General features: G+C 48.9%; 6 protein-coding genes across 6 annotated transcripts in view; 3 read left to right on the forward strand and 3 right to left on the reverse strand.

Moving 5' to 3' along the window:
* Positions 1 to 326: 326 nt before the first annotated feature.
* Positions 327 to 1,330, reverse strand: CNC04860 (signal peptidase I, putative). The gene is made up of 3 exons (XM_024656832.1): positions 699 to 1,330; positions 537 to 643; positions 327 to 485 (listed from the first exon to the last, which is right to left on the reverse strand). The coding sequence occupies exons 1-2, from the start codon at positions 1,305 to 1,307 to the stop codon at positions 584 to 586; spliced, it is 669 nt and encodes a 222-aa protein (XP_024512583.1). The 5' UTR covers positions 1,308 to 1,330; the 3' UTR covers positions 327 to 485; positions 537 to 583.
* A 114-nt stretch (positions 1,331 to 1,444) lies between these two features.
* Positions 1,445 to 3,893, forward strand: CNC04870 (hypothetical protein). The gene is made up of 2 exons (XM_569771.2): positions 1,445 to 2,201; positions 2,253 to 3,893. The coding sequence occupies exons 1-2, from the start codon at positions 1,510 to 1,512 to the stop codon at positions 3,733 to 3,735; spliced, it is 2,175 nt and encodes a 724-aa protein (XP_569771.1). The 5' UTR covers positions 1,445 to 1,509; the 3' UTR covers positions 3,736 to 3,893.
* On the reverse strand, positions 3,866 to 5,758 carry CNC04880 (conserved hypothetical protein). The gene is made up of 6 exons (XM_569773.2): positions 5,517 to 5,758; positions 5,258 to 5,441; positions 4,773 to 5,199; positions 4,331 to 4,723; positions 4,093 to 4,276; positions 3,866 to 4,040 (listed from the first exon to the last, which is right to left on the reverse strand). The coding sequence occupies exons 1-6, from the start codon at positions 5,628 to 5,630 to the stop codon at positions 3,918 to 3,920; spliced, it is 1,425 nt and encodes a 474-aa protein (XP_569773.1). The 5' UTR covers positions 5,631 to 5,758; the 3' UTR covers positions 3,866 to 3,917.
* Positions 5,759 to 5,934: 176 nt separating this feature from the next.
* Positions 5,935 to 8,329, reverse strand: CNC04890 (ornithine decarboxylase, putative). Its single transcript, XM_569775.1, has 5 exons — positions 8,171 to 8,329; positions 6,901 to 8,013; positions 6,738 to 6,848; positions 6,350 to 6,677; positions 5,935 to 6,290 (listed from the first exon to the last, which is right to left on the reverse strand). The coding sequence occupies exons 2-5, from the start codon at positions 7,940 to 7,942 to the stop codon at positions 6,188 to 6,190; spliced, it is 1,584 nt and encodes a 527-aa protein (XP_569775.1). The 5' UTR covers positions 7,943 to 8,013; positions 8,171 to 8,329; the 3' UTR covers positions 5,935 to 6,187.
* Positions 8,330 to 10,542: 2,213 nt separating this feature from the next.
* On the forward strand, positions 10,543 to 14,181 carry CNC04900 (conserved hypothetical protein). Its single transcript, XM_024656833.1, has 4 exons — positions 10,543 to 10,995; positions 11,109 to 11,218; positions 11,271 to 11,962; positions 12,020 to 14,181. Exons 1-4 carry the CDS (start codon positions 10,972 to 10,974, stop codon positions 13,978 to 13,980), a joined length of 2,787 nt encoding a protein of 928 aa, XP_024512600.1. The 5' UTR covers positions 10,543 to 10,971; the 3' UTR covers positions 13,981 to 14,181.
* A 112-nt stretch (positions 14,182 to 14,293) lies between these two features.
* Positions 14,294 to 14,421, forward strand: part of CNC04910 (expressed protein) — a 1,610-nt gene continuing 1,482 nt past the window's right edge. The window contains exon 1 of the mRNA XM_570019.2: positions 14,294 to 14,421. This exon is cut by the window's right edge and continues 50 nt beyond it. Coding sequence (XP_570019.1) covers positions 14,384 to 14,421 — 38 coding nt within the window. The 5' untranslated portion in view covers positions 14,294 to 14,383.

Genomic DNA, 14,421 nt, shown 5'->3' on the forward strand with positions numbered 1-14,421 from the left:
TGTTGAGATAGAGAGTGATTTCTACGACCTTTGTTATTTACGATCTAGACGTTTCATTCTTTAGGCGTTTGGAGATCTGTTCCGCTGTGCATGCCCCGGAGCTCCTCCATTGCAGTGATAATATCTACTGTTTCGTCCCTCTCCACCAACTTTCTATGGTGATTTGTCTTTATCCTCTTGAATGTCGTCAAACTGGGTTGTTCGTGGAATCGTTGATGGACCCTCTCCTTTACGTACGGGTCGGCAGTTGTCGTGCAAGGCCGGCGTTACGGTTTGTTATTATCTATTATCAGTCACCAGATTCGCAGCGATGAAACCGCGAGTCCTCGTAAAGTGTTGTGCATACTTATCGTATGGTATATGATGCATGCATGATATAACAGGTTATGTTACATATTGAATTGGGTTTGGCGTTGTGAATGAACCATCATAGCTGAAATCTTGCTTGATCTGCAACTTATATCCCCTGTTACGATTTCCACAAACTTGTTGGAGATATCAGGCAGGGCATTCACGATGTCCGGAAAGTCACCCACGCTATGTTTTGAAGTGTAGCGAAACAATGCCTAATGTTTCCTTATTATCAAGCCTCCACTTGTATATCTCGAGCAACATTTGTGATCCATGTAGGATTGGGGTAAACCTTTTGTGACATCAGCTCCAGACATTTTAAACAAGACGATGTCGAGTTGGCTTACTCGGGCAATTACTTTACCCTTGACCATAGCTATTGGTACTGGCCCATACTTCCTGGAGTCGGTAGAGTTGCTGAGGTTGTCGCCAACCAGCCAAACATGGCCTTTAGGTACTTTGACCCATTGCCCTTCGCCATTCCGCCTGGGTAACAAAACATTGTCCATTTCTGCTTGGGAATCCGGTATATCCACCATGTACCCATTTCCCCCGGCGTCAATCCATTTTCTTTGGCCGCCTCTTCTTGGCTCGATCTCTATTAAATCGCCCTCAATACCCAGAACACGTTTGCAGACAGTTTGACCAGGGTGCATCGGAGAAGTAGCGACGACAACATCACCTCTTTTTGGCCCTGCAGACTTATGCTTCTCAGATAAGGGTGACCAGTAGGGGAGCGGTGATACAAGGACACAGTCGCCATGCTGTGAGAGGGTGGGGAGCATGGAGAAACCTGTGCAGATGCGGAGTTCTGCGAGAGTGGTGGAGACGAGGTGGAGAGTGGCGAGTATCTGGAGCGTGCGGATTGTTGTTGGGAGGAGCGGAGGCGGCCTGAGACGGGCGAACGCTGTGCGGAAGGACATGGCGAGGGGAACACAGTGAGTAGTAATTCCCATAGCACTCAGGTAGTGGTACTCATCATAAATACATCATCCCCCCGTTTCCGGCGGCTATGTCCGACGCCTCTTCTCAATGAACCGGAAAGAATGAGCCAGAAAGAACGAGTCACTCATATATGACTCAGCCGATTTCCATCGCCATTTTTCTTTCTCCTTTCTTTCTCCAATCCCATATCCATAATCATATTCACCGCCGACGATGGACAATCATCAACACCTGCAGCAACACCCCCCGCCGCCTGTCTTCTCAATGACAATCGCCATGCCAGGACCTGCACCTCCAAGGTCCTCTCCACCAGCGGATGGTTCAGACGCACACCAGGCAGCCGACAGTAACCAAGGACCAGCCCAGGAGAGCACTATCTACTGGACATTTCATATAGGCCCGGGTTCGGTTCGTAGCCCGAATGATAATCAATCGTCGAATGAGCATCCTGCCGTCCCCGGTCCCAATGGCCGAAGCGGCGAACCTCGTGGTCCGGCCGAGGGTGGTGGTGATGCCAACAACAATGCTCCTCCACCTTGGTTGTTTCCACCCTTCTTCCAATTTTTGATGCCTCGTCGGGAACCTCAACCGAATCCCGAAAAGGCCGCCGAGCTCCTTCGATCATTACCCACCGTCGGTAAGCGTCTGCTGAACAGGGTAAACAACGTCGTGGCTGCGCAAGACATAGACAGCTATGAGGACGACGATGATAAAGGCTGGAAATGTGGTATCTGTCTGGAAGGTATACACAAAGAAAAGCTCGAAAAGGGTGAAGGCAAGGCAGTAGGGGACGGGAAAACGGAAGGCGAGAAGGAGGACAAGGGAACAGGCGTGAAGGCGTTGCCATGCAACCATCTATTCCACGGTGACTGTTTGGAGCCTTGGTTCACCACGCACCACACATGGTGAGTTATGTAACATTTGCCTATGCATTATATCGTACTGACAGATATTAGTCCTACATGCAGACTGGATCTCGATCCTTTACAAACCCTGAACAGCCCTTTACGTCCAGGACCCGCTCGTAATAACTCTTTCCGACCAGCTCGCACTGGTGCAGGGCGCTCCACATCAAATGCTCATCCATACAGTCGCGATCAAAGTCGAGATCAAAGTCGAAATGGCGAAAGAGATCAGAATGACACTGCGGGTGATCAAGTTTCTGCAGATGCTTCCGGATCGGGCGATAATTCAAGGTCGAATACTCCACAAGAAAGAGGTCAGCGATCGTCTCTCACCCCTCATCTTTTCATCTTCGCAGGTCCCAACCACCCCAGGGAACCACAGCAAGAACACAGCCCGGAGGCGGCCAACGATGCTGCTGCTGTTCCCCATGACCCAACTTCTCAACCAGCCGAGCCACCTTCTGCGAATGTGCCGACTGGCGGAGAAGCTCCTACGACTCCTGGAGGAAATTCCCGACCCTCTGCGTCTCACAGACCTTTCTTTGATCCGGCGGAGATCCTAGGAGCCATTTTTGGTGGCCCCCCATCGGCGTCACCCTTGCCTATGCATAGGCATTCTTCCCCGTTCCCATCCTCACCTGGGGAAAACGCAACTCAGAGCTCTAATGTTCCGCTCTCAGGCAATACCGGGTCCACTCCCACATCACAATCCGGAGGCTCTGAACCCCAAGACGCTTCATCTGTAGAGTCCCAACCTGCCTCTGAACAATCTGCCCAACCGCCTCCTTCTGATCGCCCACAGCCTGAGCGTCGAGCGCATATTCAGATAATACAAGAAGCTCTTGAGCAACTCCCCTTTATCTTCAACAATCATCCTATTGTTCCTCCGCTGCCTACGGCTTTCCCCTTCCCAGGAATGGTTCCTGTAGGAGAAAGACCAAGTACGCCTAATGCAGTTGACCACACAACTGATGGATCCACGGCGGGGGCTCCTTCTAATGGTGATACCGCGACTGCCGCAGACGAAGCATTAGGCGCTGGACAGGCGCAGAGCCAGACCTCTGCCAAGCAGCCTTTCGTCCCACAGTCTCTCGAGAGCTGGACAGAAGAGAAAGAGAAAAGCCTTGGTTGGAGATGTGATGCCCCCGAGTGTGTATATGGTCCTTCGACCAGTGAGGAAGATGACGATTCAGACGGGTATCCTCCCACTACCGATGAACTTGAGGAAGATCAGAAGAACAAGGAGATGGTTAGCATTTTTTCCGCAGTCCAACCCCCTCTATCATCTGCAGAAGCGAAGGAGGCGCACGAGAATGATCACGACTTCACGCTGCTTGCCTGCACACATCGATGGCACAGGGGTTGCCTCGAAATTGCGGAAAGGAGTGCAGGGCGTATGTCTAAAGATGACGGAGAGGGTAGGATTTGGGTAAGATGTGAAAGATGTAGAAAGGATGGCTGGATCCCTCCTGTTGCAGAGTCGACTGGAAGTGGAGTTGGACGAAAGAGGAAAGAGGCGGAAATGACTGTTTAATGTGCGATGGCGATTCGCTGTGGTGGACTTTCCTTGTGTAGGGATCGTTGTGGTGTAGCAGATAGCAATAAGAGAGTACCTTGTATACGTTATGTTTTTTTGTATATTAGACCGTCAAAGCTATCACAGATACCATGCATCATACCCGTCATGCCAAGCAAACTTGTAAATAAGTCAAATGATTATATAAATGTTCCGATGGGGCATGGTGTCCATTCTTGAGGTGTCAATCGACGCCAGCCAGGTAATGATGCTGACTCTATGACTGGCGCAGCATTTGCATCGTTGATCTGGGCTGGTGCAGACTAACGATAAAATAGTCAGTTTTAATTTTTTAACAAACGAAACTCAACATACGCGACCTTCAACTTCGACCAATCGCTTCTCCATTGCCTGAAGGCGGCTTTCAATGACATCAACTTCCATATCGCTATCTGTTAAATTATCGCGAGCATCCGTCTTTGACAGAACGATAAGATCATTTGCGATGTCCCGGAGAGACTCGTCAAGCTCGGCCAAACACTTATGTAACCGTGTTAAACTGCATAAGATGTTAGCCTTAATCATTGTTTACCATGTCCTTGATGATACTCACATAGGATCGTCGTATTTGTGCAGTAACGTGAGAGCCAGCCTTCGGTAAATGGCTTTCTTCTCTTCTTGTGTCAATTTCAACGCGCTCTCTGATGAACTGTTTCCCCAAAAATAGATTAACCACACTGCCAAACCCCATCGATAAGACTCGCTTTCTCCAGATGTATCTTTCTCATCTTCATTCAACGAGATCAACTCCTCCGAGGGATTAAACCCTTGAGGCTCTTGAGAAAGAATAGGGCTTGTAGATGGGTTGAGAAGAATATCAAGGATTTGGACAGATAATGTTGAGGACAGGTCTGGCATGGTAGTGTCGGACAAATGGGTTAAGAGAGGTTCCCAAATCTTGAGAGATGGAGGTGGGGGAGAAACTGCCTTCTGCGACGCCCGTTTTCTATAGAAAGTCAGCATCGGAGATCGGATATTGAAGAGAGCCCAAATACCTTTTAGCAAGAGGCACTAGGCTGCCTACTTCCACTAAACCTCTGACAATGCCGCTCGCTCCAGCAACCTCTCCTTCTAATTCTTTTCTGACCTTCTTCATCTCAATCGCGCTTTCGTCCTCCTCTCTTACTTCTTTATCTCTCAATCTGTTTTTCGCGATTTTTTTCCACTTTTTCAAGAGGCCATCTATTCGCTTCGCAGTTGCCTGCTGTCTTTCTAAAACTGCCGGTGGTGGTGAGCCATATGAGGACGTTACGAGTGGGACGAATGAGTTTTGATGCAAATATACGATACATTGCGTCACAGCTTGATGCAGTAATGGTAGAGGGGGAAGATCCTCGTGGGTTGCTCGATGTCGAAGGGCGATCAAAGAAGGAGGAAGACCGAGGGTGGCTGCAAGATGAGATATGGGACGGGCATACGAACCTGTTTTCCATGGATAGATTAGCCGTAGGACACCTCGTATAAGGATTTCAGGACGCACCAGTCTGTAGAGGGTCGACCATCCCATTTACAAATCGTACAATTGCCATACCCATCATCATTCTCATCCTCTGCGACTCTTCGGCTCCTCGAGGCGGGGGATAAGGTAAGAGTTCCGCAGCAACCAGAGAATGAAGAAGATGTATGAAAGAAGGACATGATGGTGATGAAATGTATATGCTCATCTGTGAATCACTGTCAGCGGACTTGTTCGATGGGACATGAGAGAGAGGGTCTCCGCGAAATACATAAACACCTACTCTTGCTAAACCTCGTCGTCTGCTCTCAAGATCCGCGGCAGGCGAGAAGAGCATGTCATAAAGCTCTGTTAGCTCTGTTTGAGAGGTCCAGGGAACTCGTCTGGGTGTTTTCATGATAATCCTGCCAAGTGTTGTTGAGTTTCTGAAGGATAGAAAGTGAACAAATGACGAAGAACCAGATGTGCCACCATCAGATCACTCATGAAGCGAAAAAAACCGAAGTCGATAGTGGAGGTCTGCTGTGAGTGTAACGGACGTAGATCGGGACACTTGGCAACAGGATTCCAATCTGTGCCTGGAAACTTTATAACTGCTTGAACGTCTTAGAATCTCAGCCACTCGCTGAAGAGTTTTGCTTCTGATGCGATAATGGAGCAAGTAACACAGTTTGTAATCTCCTGGAAGGGATTGAAAGCTCACATTCCGAACAAATTGCATGGAAAAGTGCATTCAGACAGCATTTTAACACAATCACTCCGCCAAATAACGACATACAAAATTGTTCGTCAACTTGGGAATGTTTTGTTAACTTCCTACATATATTATTGTAGTGAATATGGTACAAAAATATACAAATGCGAAATAAACCACGAGGACTGCAACGATGGCAATGACAAATGAATTGATTAACTAACTACTACCTTTTTGTTTTCCGAGGGGTGTAGTCGATGTCATCTGAGAGAAGTCGCAGCAAAAGAGTCGAGAATCGCTCGCACCATTCGAGCGTCCTCAGTGTTACCACCAGTCGTCCAGAGAACGGGAGACCTGTCAAAACTACAAGTGTGACTAATCAATACAAGAACGTTTTGAGATGAAAGCCAGCAGTGGCTTACCCATTGAAGGTGCTGGCTGCGCACAAAGTGTACGCCCCCATCTCACCCCATCCAATCCAATCTCCGACATCCATTCCCTTGGGAAGATCAACCAATTGCCTCACACAATCAATTGAGTCGCAGGTAGGCCCCCAGACACTGACTTTTTCGACATCCTTGTAGCCCATTTGCACGGGAAGATCGACCTCGAGTTGGACATTGGGAGGAGGAGGGAAGGGTGGGGCTGCAATTGCAAGCTTGTGGCCAATAGTAAGAGGATGAGGGTGCACAATTTGGTGGTCGAACATGATGCAGTTAAAAGACCCATATACACCATCGTTGATGTAGTCTATTAGATGTGGTCAGTTAAACCGAAAATACATTTCGCTTCTTTGATAGTAACACCTACACATCACATCGGCACTTTTAGTATCCTCCTGAGTGGCCGCCTGCACTTGCTGACTGGCTTCAGCCTTGGGAGCTCGACGAGACGCAATAATAGAAGTAGCCAAAGTGAAAGCTTGTTCACATTATTAGCATTACAATTTCCCTTTCTTGTGATCACAGCTCACCGCTCGACACCAAAAATCGACCAGGCTCAGCAATAATCCTAACCCCACTGTCTTCTGGGAAATAAAGGTCAAAACTGTCCTTCAAAACCTGAGTCATCTCCGCGAAAGTCTCCCTTTCGAAACCACCTCCGATATCAAGCAAATCGAAATTGTACCCAGCTTCCTTACCCATGTCAAAAACTTTCCGGGCCCTCCAGACTGCATCGGCAAACTGCATAGGATCTTTACAGCCGCTGCCCACATGGAAAGAAACGCCGACGACGTTCAAACCAAGCTGACGAGCAACCTTGAGAAGACCAGGGCAACTATCAACAGGAGCGCCAAACTTTAAGCCAAGGCGGCAAAGCGACTTGGAGTCATCTGTAAGCATACGAAGGACAAGCTTGGCGTTGGGGCAAATGCGCTTGACCTTGTAGAGCTCGTCGACGTTGTCGAAAGTCATCATGCTCACTCCACGCTGAGCAGCGGTGCGAATGAAAGAAGCCGGCTTGCAAGGGTTGGCGAAGATAATCCTGTCCCCGGAAGGAGCGCTAGGGAGCGAAAGAACCTGGTTGATTTCAGATGAAGATGCGCAGTCGAAAGAAGTACCCATGAGCGAAAGCAGATGCAAGACGGCAGGCGAAGGGTTACATTTGACCGCATAGAAAATCTCCACACGAGACCCAATCGGGGATGCGCGCCACATTTGCACGGCTTGGTAAACGGCGCTCAAATCGGCAGCAAAGAAAGCCGACTCGTCGATGTCGACACCGGTGCTGGCAGCGATAGTCTGTTGAACCAGTTGGTGAACCGGGATATCAACAACGGGCGCAAGCGCGGGATGCTCTTCATCGTTGGAGATGATGCTGTGAGTAGTGGTGGCCGGAGGGGTCGGAAGCGCGACTTCGGGGACGTAAGGAATTTGTGTTGCAGGGTCGAGTGTTTTAATCAGATTCGAAACAGTGGAGCGAGACTGAAGAGTTTGTTGCTCGGCCCATGATGACTGTCGAGTAGAAACAGGAGCAGCCGGAGCCATGTAGTCTTGAATGATGGTGCTAGACATTGCGTTGGCGATGGGGTGCGGCGAAACGAGGGGATGGCGGTAGTCCGTCGTCCCGAGGATATCTATGCCACCTGTTAATATCTACCGTCAGCTTCGCGAAACTGGTTAACTTCTTCAATTTCCCCCATGTCCCCTTCTTTCGCTCTCACTTTTCTCTAGCTGTATCCTCCCTCCGCCACCACCAATCAATGCCCTCGGATTTGGATGCGCGGAATTTGAGTTACTCACAGTCAGGGAGCGGCGTGTCGGGGTCACACGTGCTACGCGAGAGAGGGATGGGTACGACGGCTTAAGGTTGAATGCCTTTTGAGAGACCAAGCAAGGAAAACCTACAGTCGGAAGGTGAGAGAAAGAATGCGGCTGTGATTTGTTGTTGGATCTCCCCCGCCAGCCCCGGCGGAAGCAAATATTCCAATTCGATGACCGCCCAACAGCATCGAATTGCGAATTGCAGTATCGTATTTTGTCGGTGTTATTTTTTCATTTCGTGTGGCACTTTGACTTCCGACACTACGCGGTCATCACGAACAAGATACCCTACCCTTATTACCTAGCTGCTACCACCCCAAAAACCTATGTAGCTACAAATGTATGACGACGATGAATGGAGACGACGAAGTGCACGTCAGGCGGATGTCGCCTTCGTTATTAATTCATGCGTGAAGGGTGGTGATGGGCATGATGATGGGATACATAAATATAAATAGTCGCGGACTACTTAACAGCGCAGCGCTAAATAACTTTTATACATGGGCAGTAGTATAGTCAGTAGTGGATATTGCTGTTGGGTCCATTGATGCTATTCTGTGGAGAGAGGAACTAAGCTGCGCAAACAATGGGATCTTTAAACCTCTTGTTTTTCACCCTGTTGAGCGTCAGAAGAGAGATTAGAAATGACGGAGGACAGAGGAGGAGAGAATAAGAGCCGGCAACAACCAGTTTGTAGCTTATTAATAACTCATGCACAACAAGCAGTAGCCAGGAATCAGATGACTAATGACCAATGATACGCGATATGCACTACTATTGCAATATGATGAAATGACAGGAGATTTTAGGGCAAACTCAATGCAAGGATTGGACGCCAGTAGCCTTCTTAGTCAAGATGCACATCGGGGGGGTTTGAGAAGATGGAAAGTCCAGCATTTGTTTCATCGTCCTGCCTTGTACATGCAACCAGTCGATTGTAGAGTGGTGCGAATGATGTTTGTCTTTCAGTGAGTCATCATTACTTGTGATATGTGGCGTATGTACCATTATTTCAAGAGAACAGGGAGGAGAGAAGAGATTGATGAGTGGATAATCTGTTCCACATCCGCCATCCTTTCTGGTTACTCCGGCTACACTACAACTGTCCAACCCCTACATCCACTTACAATACAGTACCACTTGCTAATCATAGATATCAGGTATCGATTAGAGACTTTATCGATTATCATAATCTGGTAGCCTAACTGTGTGTTGTGTTGTGTGCCTTTTAGAAAAGGCGCTAAAATGCTTTTAATCACTGTTCGGAGCATCATTCTCCGACATCCGATCGACTACGGGTAAACTAAAAGCAGAAAGTGCTGGAAGATCCGGAAGGTACCACCACGATACAAGGTACATGCAACCATACGTTATTGCTCGTGGATGTGTTAAGAGGATGAGGACCGACTGACAACAGATTAGAGAGAAGACCGATTGAAGTTGCACAGTGATGCTACAAGCATGATGATAGTTGACAGGTCCAGTGCCGGACCGTGGTTCCTGTACTTTGTGAACCGAAAAGTGTAACAACCTTTCATTTGTTTTTCGGTGAACAAAAGAGGTACGTGGCCTGCCTGCGTGTGAATCACTGCATCTTCCGTCCCAGTATTGTTTTTCTTGTGTTACGCAGATACACCAACTGTCAACTGTTCAAGTCTATGTTCATGATTCACGGAGGGTTTATGGGGTACATGTGTGCTGGAACAGTTGTGCACAGGTTTGGTAAAGTAATGCATCACAGTAGTAACAGGTGGTGGTCTGAGGTCATCCGTTGGACGGCCGGAAGGCGAACGCGACGACGTGTGTTGCGTTCGCCCTCCGCTCCCACCGGTCACCGTTTATTTTACGGTTCATTCTAATCTTTGGTTTGCCTGTTCTGAATCCGCTGCCCCAAATCAAAAAAAATCTTGAAATGCCTGGACTTTGAAGGGTTTTTAACTACAATTTAAAAGCTTATTTGTTAAATTCAGACCAGGGAGATGGGAGGTTATTGCTCTCTTAGACTACTGCGACTACTTCACTTTTAATCGATGAAGAAAAAAGAGGTTTTACTACCGAGAGAGCAGGAAAGGGGCGAAGGCTGAGAGATGAGATGCGAATCATCCGTTTGATATTCCTCTGGAGTGACGTCACAGGGTACTCACCTGTTGCAGTTCGGCACGGGGCAGGGCGAGCGAGACGCCAGGACCGGTGTCATTCGAGACTATGGAAGATGGGCCTTGGTCGTCACCGTCATAAGCCGTAGACGAGCAGCCCAGTCCTTTGTCATAGCCTGATAAACTAAGAATGCCATACCCAGAACCATATGCAAGAACCCGCTAGAGAGAAGTCAGCCTTATTATGACCATCCCCATCCATCATCTCACACTTCTCTGACCTAGCTTCTCACCCTCCCTCATTTACTCCCTACCAGCAACATTACATTATCCAGACATCACAGAGTCATGGTGCCATTCCGCAACTAAACTTGCAGGCCCGATCCACTCATCACCTACCTGCGCAGCTTGAGCACAACACTCACGTTCACCGTTTCACCGCCCGCACGATCTCGTGGCCAGTCCCTTACCAAGGGACATCTATCTATAAGAAACCCACACCAAGGGAGCTGCCTCTCGTCTTCCTCTTCTATATATCTCAGCGCCTGTACAAGTAGTACCGTCCTCTAGTCAGATCCATAATTTGCGTCTGTCTCCTTATTAGAAGGCTCTTTCAACATAGAGCTACCTTCCCTTCGACACTGCCCCGCACATTACGTATTTAATCCTTATCATCTGGCAGCCATGGGAGGTGATCACAAATGTCCCGTGAGTATTCTGCTGCAAAGTCACAGTATGCCTTTCCCTCCCGCTGTTTTGATACTGGACACGCGATGATAGCTTCTCGCAAGATCTCCAGCTGACGTCACTTTGGAACATAGTTATGCTCCGCTACGTTCACTAGACCTCAACATGTAGGTCGACACCTGAGATCGCATACCGGCGATAGGCCCTACGAATGCAAAGAATGTCCCCTGCGGTTTGCCAGAAGGTGGGTTTAGCGAAAGGTAAGAGAAAGAGCCCATGCTGATAGGATGGCGCAGTGACCTTCTTTCGCGCCATGTCAATAAAGCACATAGGGCTCCTGATGAAGGGCCCAGCGACAAGAAACCGACTAAAAAGGGAAGAAGGAAATCAGTCCCAGCCTCAAGCCACTCAGCGCTCACCAAAATCAGAATTGAAGAACAAGAAGAAGAGCAGCGACGACAGTTGCTTCAGCGACAACAGTTTCAGCGACAGCAACAGCAGCAACAGGAGCAGCAGCAGCAGCTATTACAGCAGCAAATGCAACAAGAAGCCGCGGCAGTAAGGGAACGGTCCAAGAGCGAAAGTCTCAATCAGCAACCTCATCTTCAAGCTCTCCGAATGTATCCTCATCACCCGCTTCTGGCTTCTAGACCTGTTCAACCATCTATTGCCTCAAATTCCTGGAACACCAATCCAAGCGGCTCTTTCGCCGCAGCGGGCATGATGGCCATGTCACCACCTTTCGACCCTACAATTCAACGCCTCGGAGGAAACTTACAACCTTTCCAAGGCCAACCTTTTTTGGTTGGGCAACTTCCCAATGACCCTCCTTTTACCGGCCAACCTATGAGGCTCTCTGGATCAGATCAAGGCATGAAGGCTGCAGACGGGCCTTCAGCTTCAGTCTTCTACGAGTTGGGTATGAAGAAGAGGGCATGTGATCAGTGCAATCACTCGAAGGTGAGATGCGACTTTGCCGACCCTTGCCGTAAGTATGCGCAATCTCATCAACACAGTGTCCATTGCTGACTGACTGCCACATCAGTTCGGTGTAGGCAAAGGAACCTGTCATGCTCATATCGCAAACCTCCAAAGCTTTCTACTACCATGGCACCGCCTCCAGCCCCTTACAACCTGCCTTTAAACACAAGCAGCACAACAGTGTCTCCAACGTCGCCGTACTCTTCCCCGAATTCTTCAACTAGTGTCCTGGCTCCCACCGAGCCTATTTCTTACCGAAAGCCTTCTGTTGCATCCCTTCCTCCAAACCTTGGCAATGTCCCCAATCAGTCAAATGCCCAGTCCGTGCCATGGGTATCTTATCAAAATACCATGGGTACCACCTGGCCATCTCCGCAAGCCCAGACCACATACTCTATCCCTGATGGTACGGCCCCTGGCAGTATTACTGGTCAGTTTGTTGAGTCTCCTGGGGCTGTACATCCAGCGTTGCCGCCATATTCCTCACAGTCAAAAGCTCGAGCTGAACACAGCTTGTCCCCGCATCGGTTGAGCATGACTCAGACACCTTCACTGGTTGACAGTATTGATACTTCTTCAGAGATGGACATGGACGATCCTGCTGAAAGAAGAGGCAGTCATAACTCGTTTACCAGCTCAGTACCCAGAACTCAATGGGGTATCAAGGGTAAAGAGGTTGAAGGGGTTTTGAGGTTGCTTCCTAACACCGGTGCTTTTGAGCAGAACACATCTCCTACCCAGACTGCGTCTAACCAGGTGTCGCCCGTCCCCGTCCGTGCAGATCAGCTCTCAGATATAGTTTCCAATCCTCAGTGGCAGTCACAAGGAACCATCAACCCAAAATGGCAAACACGGGGCAATTTCTCGTCGGACGACGAGAGTTCTTCAGTGTTGTCCTCTTCTGCAAACTCGACTTTTCTCGAGCAGTCGGTTAACGCCTCTGCCAGTCATGGAAACATTCATCATGAACGTCGTAGATCTAGCGAAAGTGCATGGGACAAGGCCATGGAACAAATGACAATACAAGATCCACAAAAGAATATGGCCGTAGTTGGTGAGATTGCGGACGGAAGTGTGCCTACTGTTCCACAAATTTCTGAGACCGCATCTGAAGGGACACAAGAGCTGCCTGGCCTTATCGGACCGAATGCTGAAGAATCGCCGATGGTGCCTACCCTTTCCGATGTGAAAGATCTGTGGCGATTTTTCATGACTGAGCCGATGACTGGCTTGACTCCAGCTGGCGAAAAGCTTAATGAACTCGATAATCTACCCGTTGTCACTCCCAGACCAGGCATGGGCAAGCGCACCTTTAGCAAGTCAAGCTCGATGCCCGACCTTCAATCTCCCTTGGTTACTGGACCCGCGTTCTTCTCCACATTCCTGAGCGGTATGACTCCCAAGCCAACAGAAGCCCAGCACTCGTATATGCCCTCGCATTGGGCGGAGAGAGATCACTCCAGTGTCACCGAAGGCCTCGACGAGCCGGACATGGGGAAGTGGAATAAAGAGATTGAACAGAGGCAGTCGTCATTCAGCCTGGGGAAACCGAATGCCAAGTTGGGCAAAGGTAAACCAGATACGTTGTCTGGGATTAATGATGCCCCTATCCAACCCCCTGCGACGCAACCTATTCGGCCTCTTCCCAGTGTCGTCCAGCGTTCTTCTGCCCTTGACCAAACTCTAGCGCCCGAAAGGCTTCCAAGTTTTGGTCTGACACCTGGATTCGAGATTCAACAGAACCCGCTCCTTTCCAAGCTTGGTTTGGCTTCTGCTGATGCCAGGACTGGAAGCAAGCGAATGGCCAGTTCTACATTGGTTAACGACCATAGAAAGGCGACTTTCACCGTATGGGACGAAGATGGACCTGCAACGCAGGGTCAGGGTAATGGGGCAGGTTACGGCGCGGAGAGCAAGGCGCTTGCAGGTGGGGGGGCTTTAGGAGTAAGTACCGCTCAGGGAAAGGGACTTCAACAATCACCATTCAAGAGCTGGGCCCTCAATACTAGTGCCGGAGCAAGTTGATGAGCAAAGCCTATTAAAAAGGGATATCAGCGAATTGATCGCAGAAGATGGACGATCTGGTTTTGTTGTTGTCGCATATTCATTTGTTTCCTCCTCCAAATCCCCATTTCCGTCTGTAGATATGCGGATGGCTGTCGGCGGAATTGCTGATTTCCTGTGAAATATAACTGTATCAATAGTGACTATTATAAATGGAATGTCATCTGTAGCATATAACTTCAATGGTGGTGGGAAAAGCGAGTGGTACTGAATTATGGTTGACACTTCGGTTGTCGTTCCTGGATATAGTCAATGGCTCCGGCAGAGGTTGAGTTTTGATATTCACTCATTTGCACATCTATACATATCCTTCATCTCCATCGCATTCCATATCCCATACCCGTTCATCACCCAACTCCTGGATATGCCCCCGGCTCAACTGTCTAACTCTTTTATTTACCT

This window comes from Cryptococcus neoformans (genome assembly GCF_000091045.1).
Source record: "Cryptococcus neoformans var. neoformans JEC21 chromosome 3 sequence".
NCBI classification, from domain to species: Eukaryota; Fungi; Basidiomycota; class Tremellomycetes; order Tremellales; family Cryptococcaceae; genus Cryptococcus; species Cryptococcus deneoformans.